The 8,559-nt window shown below is 29.6% G+C and overlaps 1 protein-coding gene across 1 annotated transcript; it reads right to left on the reverse strand.

The window, feature by feature from the left end:
• Window positions 1–4,512: 4,512 nt before the first annotated feature.
• Window positions 4,513–8,253, reverse strand: LOC8272375. Its single transcript, XM_015717700.3, has 7 exons — window positions 8,065–8,253; window positions 7,779–7,887; window positions 7,031–7,114; window positions 6,580–6,619; window positions 5,889–5,957; window positions 5,691–5,800; window positions 4,513–4,924 (listed from the first exon to the last, which is right to left on the reverse strand). Exons 1-7 carry the CDS (start codon window positions 8,195–8,197, stop codon window positions 4,789–4,791), a joined length of 681 nt encoding a protein of 226 aa, XP_015573186.1. The 5' UTR covers window positions 8,198–8,253; the 3' UTR covers window positions 4,513–4,788.
• Between the last annotated feature and the right edge of the window lie 306 nt (window positions 8,254–8,559).

Consider the following 8,559-nt stretch of genomic DNA (forward strand, 5'->3'; position numbering starts at 1 on the left):
CTGATAGTCAATCCTATTTGATGAGCTTTAAAAGGTAAATTGATCTCATCTACCATGAATTTTGTCTATTTTCTAAAATATATCTAACTCTTTAAATTTGTCATTTTGATTTGATTTATATATACCTAAACCTAATTAGGCGCATGCCCAACAATGATGTGGTGTGTACAATATGCCTACAAATCCAACATCTTCAACCTCTAAACGCCTTGTTTGGAGCTTGATTTGTAATTAAAAGAAAACGATTGAAGAAGATGAATCCATCAACACCTGAAGTTTGATTCAAGCATTGCCAATAATCAACAAGTCTAATAATACTTTCTTTGTTGGCTTTCATAGTAATATGGTGATTAAGAAAGAGGAAGAACCATAAACCTGGTTCTGGCGGATAAATTCTTCCAAAGGGCAGCCAACAAGGACGAAGGCTTCTTCATTGAAATTAGAATTATGAGCCTGTTTGGTTCGGCTGATTAATACAATTGGGAGTGGGTGGTTGATAGATGGTAGCTGATAGCTGGTAGTTGATAGTTGATAAATTAAACCATTTGATAAAATTTTATTAACGGTTGCTATTAGTATGTTAAATGACCATTGATAGTATAATTTATCGTTAAACATATTTTATCTTATTATATATATTCGATGATACAAATTAATAAAAATAACTTATAATAATTAAAAATATTAAAGTTAATTTTCTTTAACTCAATTGTATTTATTATTAAAAAAATTATAAAATTATTTTTAAAGTAGAAATTTTAATTTAAATTCTATTAATAACAATTTTTAATTTCAAATACTATAATTATAAATATTATAATTATTTAAATGTTAAGGATAATTTTAAAATAATAATTATTTTATTATAAAATATAAAAATGTAGTTATATGAGATCAACTTATAGTAAATTATTGTTAATAAGTTTTAATAAGGATAATAGTATTCAAATAAATAAAAAAAATCAAATTAGCTATTAGCTGATAAAAAATATCAAAATAGAGCTGATACAATCAGCAGTTGATTGAGACTAAATTAGCTATCAACATTTGTTTTTTAAGTTTTTATCAAACACTTTAATATAACTGTTCAGTAAAAAACAACTATCAGCTGCATCAATTCTCTGAACCAAACATCCTCTGTACCGTCATTTCTCATCGGTCGAGAGATTAAAGCAGTAAGAAGTAACTTCAATGAGAGTCTGATCATTCTAAGAGATATTTTTGGCAATGTTTACAAAGGAGAAATAGACAATGGAGCCATGGTCGTCGCAATCAAACGCTTGAATCTAGAGTCCATACAAGGTTCCAAGAATACAAAACAGAGATTGAGATGCTATCTCAACTCCGTCATGTGCATCCGGTATTTTATTTCTGGTTGGGTATTGTCATGAGGAGGGAGAAATAATCCTAGTCCATTACTGCATGATTGATGGAACTCTCCAGCAACATTTTTACGAAACTAACAACGGCAACGTTTCTATTGAAAAATAGAGATCTATATTCTTCAATTTGTTTTTTTTTTTTTTTTTCAATTATAACTCAAGTTGTGCATTTAGACCTTGGTGATATTAGATTCTTTACAGGCATAATATTTACCACGTATATATGCCATAGATATAATATTTGCCACGTTTATATGTCCGCATAATATTTACTATTTATATATCCCCGTATATCAAATCATTTTTAGTGCACGTCTAATTAATTTTAAATGTATTTAATTCAAATTGAAAAAGTTATAGATATACCAATTTTCATGTATGTCTAATTAGTTTTGAATATATTTAAGTTAAATTAAAAAAGTGATTCTTTATAAGCATAAAACTTATCACTTTCGTGCATGTCTAATAAATCTTAAATATATTTAAGTCAAATTAAAAAAGTGATTTTTTATATGCATAAAATTTATCAGATTTATAGATTATACCATCTTTGGTTCATGCCTAATTAATTTTAAATATATTTAAGTTAAAATGAAAAAAAAAAGGATAAACAAATTTGAAAAATGATATTTAAATCAAATTAAAAAAGTGATAAACTAGAATAATAAATTTAGAAAAATAGATTTGAGAAACCATTGCAAAAGTGGACAAAATTTATAATAAATGAGATCATTTTACAGCATTAAAAAAAAAAAAAGGATAAATTGGTCTTTAAGCGAATTTTACTAATCGAACCAGCTGGATAAAAATTTTAGGATAGAAAGGTTTGTTAGACTGGTAACTAGGGTTGTTCATTCAACATCCAACCCAACCTAATTAACCAACCCAATCCAAATCCAAACCATAAAATGAAATATTTTAAATTATTTAGTTTGGTTGGTAAATTGGATTTAAATTTAACTTATAAACTTATTAGGTCAAGTCTAAATTTATGAGTTTTTGGATTACAAGTTGGTTTAAGATTTTAAACTAAAAGCCCCATAATTTAAATTAGGGTTTTGAAATTCTAAAATTTCACAAGTGAAATTGAGGGATAACTAATCCCCACTCACTTTCATAGCCATTGCCACTCTTTCTACCGATTGCCACTCTCTCTTCACTGCCATTGTTGGTCGCTCTTTGCTGCTATCGTTGTTTCTTCATTTCAGGTATGGAGAGGCTTTAAACTGTAGCATTTTACATTAGTACGATTGAATTCAATAGATTGCAGAAAAATTCTTTAACAAACATTTTCATAAAGTCAGCTAATATTTTCTGATGCATTATTTTTCTATTCTTTTTTAAGTTTCTTTTATTACTTTGATCAGTCTGCGCACTTTGTAGCTTAGAGTCTAAAAACATCGAGAGACTATACATGATTGGCTATATTGTTATCATTTTATTAATCTTATAATGGTGGAATATGTTTTGTGGGATGTTACTGTATTTATATTTTTCTTTTTGGCTTTTCCCATGAGTTAATTTTTTCTTTCGCATGGTAATGTTTTCTGATTTTTGCTTTTACTAAATTTTATTTTATTTAGTTAAAGCCATTTTTGGCTTGGCTTTTATTGTTCAGAGGTAGCAGGGTTTAGGTAGGGGATATGAAAGGCGATGAATGCAGTGTGATTTTATTGTTCATGTCATTGTCTTAAGGGATTTATTAAATCAACCTATCATTTAAAGAGGTTTTATCAGGGCTTTTTCTACAGAACTTTTTGAATTTTTTTTTTTATATATTTACAATTATTTATATTCTTTTCTTTTCATAATTTCAAAGATTATATCTACATGCAACGGAGAAATAGCATCATAATTTAGAACATATTTGATACAAGTTCCTCTCTATTCTATTTAGTAATATATTGATAAAATGATTTAAATGGTGCATTACTTCATTCTTTACTTTTACTTATCAAATGTTGAACTTTTTTGTGCAGATAGCCAATAGTTCAGTAACCTAGATTCTTTCTAGAGATATTCAAGTTTCATGTTTTTAAGTGATCTACATGATCAAGGGATTTGTAGTGAATGATACTTTGATTATTGCAACAAAAATTACTCTTTTATGCTATAGTAGAATTACTTAGTTGTAGTCTAATTAATTGCATCTATTATAATTTCTTTCTTAAAAGTATAGTGCTCATATATTACCTTTAGAAATATTTTGCACTTATTAAATGGAGTTTGAAGAAAGATAAGATTGACCATTATCTTATTATTTTTAAATTCAAAGCAAATATTAATTTTTCTTTTTGAATAATTTTAAACCTTTATAATATTTTATTTTAAGTATGATGTCATTAATATTAAAAAAATATTAATGATGTAAAATAATGATGGAAGTGTTTTTGATGATATGCAATTTATATTAATTTGAATATTATGGTGATTTATTGATTTTTTTTAGTAACGGATAATATTAGTACATTGTAATATCTTATCTAGATAATTTGTACATTAAAAAGAAAAAAAAAATTATTAAAAAAATTATAGAAAAAAATATATATATCATATAAATGGATTTATAAACGTGATATATATGTGTAATTTTATTTAGTGAATAAAAGTATAAGTTGAAAAAATTGAATTAGTATCAATAAGACCAGATAATGTAAAACTCAATAAAGAATTTAAATTAAAAACCATTCCAATTCAGTAATTGACCCAACTTATATTTCTTAGATGGATATGAATTATATTAGTTTGATAGTTAATTTTGATAATGTCTAATTGTAGTTGGATTGGATTGGATTTATACAAAATCTACCCAACTCATGTACAGCCCTACCGGTAACCTTCAATCGATTTGATCATCACAAAACACTACCTCAAACGCAAGTCCCTTCTCACCTCATTTGTAAGTTAAAAAAAAAAAAAAAAAGAAACCTATAAATGGTTAGAGATTAAGCGTTGACATAATGGTATGTTCCAATATTTGTAACCATAAAATCAAATATTCAACTAGTCAAAACCTCTTTAAAAAGGTTTAATACAAGAAGGCCACTAAGGATATACAGGCTTTCTGATTCTCCCTGCGAACTCTCTTGCACAAGGGATGAGCTTGACGTCATAACTAATTAGAATTGCATTACGGATTAAGCTTTGAACCAGCTAATTTATTCAACTTTTTATACTATACAATATTTTGAAACATAATACTTTTGCACAAAGGATTAAGGCTACTCACAAATTTGAACAGACTATAAATATCTTTTAGACGTGGTGACTACAAGCAATTTCATTCATCTAAAAGCTTAAACAGATTGAAACATCTATAAGCAAGAAACATATAATAATACAAAGATTAAAAGCATTGGCACTTGAGCAAAAGAAACATAATTTATGATTTTGATTTAAGAGCAATTTACTTGGTCGGATCCTTCCCAAGCCCCATCATAGCATGGGTAACAAGCATCGATCCCCTGCGAACTATTTCCTTTAAACGGCCAACTAATGCGATTGCACTTGTTTCTCTATTCCTGATTGGCTTCTTGTCCCACCTGCACTCAGTTTTACAGAATTTTGACATAACCATACTGAAGCAAAATGAAAATAATAACGTACACATCCAGCTTGTAGTACATGGTCCGTAAGAAAATATATGAAAATATTTCAACTCAAAATAGGGATAGTTCATTATAGACCTGCTTGTGGCATGAGAGGCCTTCCACCTTTCAAGGTTGTGAAAGCCTTGGACATTACACTTGAGGCGTGCCTTTAATTTTTTTAATAATTGGTTCTAACTACTCCAGAGCCAACTAAGCTTGTCTAATACAACATTCATGGAAAGTCTCAAATCTGTTTCCTTAATACAATCTTGTTAACATCACTTCAAGAACCATTTAACTTGTAAGTTAAAACTAAAGTCATATATCTTCAGTGAAAAAAATCTTGTTCACATCATTCTAAAAACCATTTAATTTGTTATATTACTAAATGGTGTATGACTATGACTGTGACTGTATATTCTAGCCATAAACATTGATATATGCTGTACAGGTTGGACTCCAATAATCAATATCCCAGTTGAACCTTCATCATTTGTCTTTAAAGTTGATTGACAGAATAAGGTATTGATTACATTAAAGGCCACACCACCTAACCCATGTAGGAGATCAATCCTGAGTTAGTATATTCAATTCATTAACTCATCTAAAAATACATGCTAGAGTGTTTCCTTCAACCAATGACTGTTGATTTTGGAATGACATCAAGAAGGATCTTTTGAGTACAAAAATGATGAATTATAAGGGATATAGTTCATACCAGTCTTCATGGCGAACAACTTTCCCATCCTCAATATACAGCTTGATGAGAGAAATCATATTGATGCTTTTCCCCAAGAACACATAATGTTGTTTGTTGTCAATCAATATCTAGACTCGAGAAAGAAAGCCTCAGATTTCTACATTAACATCCAAACATGACAAACTAGAATGACAAAGATAACCAAGAAATTCACACCTCATGTTTTCCTTGTGCTGTTGCTTTTTCCTCGACACTGTATTCCTCAATTCTTGATTCACTAAATACCTGAGAGGTATTTGAAAATAAATAAACAAAATAGGTCAATTAGTGATACATTCTTGATACCCGGGTAGGAATGTCCTCGAGATGTTAAACATTAATCAGGTCTTGAAATTTAAATCCCTGCATAATGGCATCTTTTTATCCATTCTAACCTAAGGAATCAGATTATCAACAAGAGAAAAATACAGAAAAGAAAGAAGATTACATGTAAGACCAAAATGCCTCTAAAAATCAGACAGCAATTGCTCATTGCTGTAAGTTTCACATGGTAGAGATCTCACATGAAAGTGCTTATTCTGTTGATCCTAGCTTGAGCTTCAGTTTCCTAATAAAATTGCTCTGTATGATTTTAAGAATTACTGGGCATCATAACTGATAGACTAGTTTACTTGATATATGGTTCTATTAAGTGCCAAACTAGATTAAAATTGAATCAAAAGGCAATGTCTTGTTTCAACCAAAAAAGCCAAAAAAAAAAATAAAAGAAATTCATATAAAAAACATATCAAATTACTATTTGCTGACAAAATTATTTTGAAAGATCAATTCTACAACAACAAATTAAAATATATACTTGACATGCATGGAGCTGCAAATGAATTAATAGCAGATAAATTAATATTACCTTAGAAAGTGAATAGAATGATGATTTAATCTGCTTCACCCTGCACATTCCATCATAAATTTAATGACAAATTAAATGCCTCGGTGCTAATTCTAGCAAAAATCACCAGAATATAAAAGGTGACAGATATGTAGCTCTAATTGAACAAGCTTTCTTCCTTTAAAGCTTTCATTTCAGTGATAAGATACCCGCAGCTTAAGCTGTAGCTCTGTCGCTAAATGTGTGTGCTCGTGTGGGTTTTCTTACTTTGAATCCACATATGTTAACATCCTAAAACAGTTATACAGAAGAAGCTGCTAAATTCAGCGAAGGCATTTCCAATCCTATCTCACCTTCCATCTTATATCAAACTTGAGAAGAAAGAACATAATTTCTCTGATGAACTTGTTACAAATTTGCCTAGAAACCAGGCTTCACATCACTAGAAAAACATATCAAATACCAAACATACCCGTGAGCACACATGAGGGGATCTTCAAAGGAGGCGTCTGTAGCATAAATTTCAAAGTCACGAGATGTGGCACGAGATGCATATCTGAAACAATCAACAAAACAATTTCATGAAGATTTTGAACTGATAAATGAAGAAATTTAAAATGAAGTGCAATTTTAATGAAACATAGATTCATCTCCAAGCTAAATATAATGATTGATAACAAATGCATAACCAAGCACAATCTTAGCACATAATTAGGGCATTCCATTCTCAAATTTACATCAACTATATGATCCTCACTCAGTATTTTAACGGGCTAAGCATTAATAAAAGGTCTATAGCCTATGGAAAACACAAAAATTTCATGCTTCTTAACATTTTTGAAAGCCATTTTCTCAGAACAAAACCAAGTGAACTAATTGACATTGCAACAAATGGCAACAAAATCGCCCTCGCAACAATAAATTCTATAAAAACATCCAAGTTTTTTGTAGCTCCCAACTCAAAGTCTAAAGTCTCCATCAATCGCCAATATTGAATTTAACTACGCATCTAATACTTGTTGGCTTTATATAAAAGCTTGCCTTAATTGGCTCTGAAATGCTACCTAATCGTAAATTCATCGAAAATTAACTACCTCCCGCTTCAGTCTAAGTGCAATACTTCAAATCAAACGAGACAAGTCATACCAAATAAGGTAACACTAGGAACAATAATCCATACAGCACTATATTACAGAGAGAAGCAATGGGGAAAAACTTACAAGTTGAGAATATGAGGGATTATATCATCAGAGACACCCTTTTCCGAACCAAAGTCGCATGCTTCCTTGCTATAGCTTTCCCTCATCTGATCACCTTTATCTTGCTTATCTTCAAAACCAACCAACACAGTTAAAAAAAAAACAGAAAAAGAAAAATATACAGACTGTTAGATCATGTCATAATATGTACAAATAACGTAACAATGTAAAAACTCAAGTTGATTAAATCACGAAACCAAGTCATTTTAGAGAAAAAGAATTGCGGAAGATAGTTTTAGGTACGTACCTTGTTGTGAAGATCCTTTCATCATGGGTACGTTGGTGAGATCTTCCAGGCAGCCAAGCAGGTAAAATATTTGGTAATAGAGACACTGAGAAAGTGGAGACTTTATTACATTTTTTAAAGGAACAACAAACATGAAGAGGGAGAGGTGAAGGACTAATGAAGACAACGAGGAAGACAAATCAAAGGCATTTGACTGAGAGCGCAATGGTTAACTGATGCTCCACTTGGCACAGGCCTGGCCATATGGCCTTTCCGTGGCCAAATCCTTGGCCACTTCACTTCTTTGAGTTTTTCTACTTTTTCCGTCACAAAAAGTACAATGTTAATTCATACTTTTAAAAACTTTTTATATAATTTTCTTAAATAAATTACTTTTATAGAGGGCTTAAATTTAAAAAAAAATATAAATTTTTTTAAATAAATTACTTTTAAATATTTTTAAATATTTTAATAATTTTTACAAAATTTATAATTTTATAATTAATTTTCACATAT

The sequence above is a fragment of the Ricinus communis genome, chromosome 6, assembly GCF_019578655.1.
Source record: "Ricinus communis isolate WT05 ecotype wild-type chromosome 6, ASM1957865v1, whole genome shotgun sequence".
Classification (NCBI taxonomy): Eukaryota; Viridiplantae; Streptophyta; class Magnoliopsida; order Malpighiales; family Euphorbiaceae; genus Ricinus; species Ricinus communis.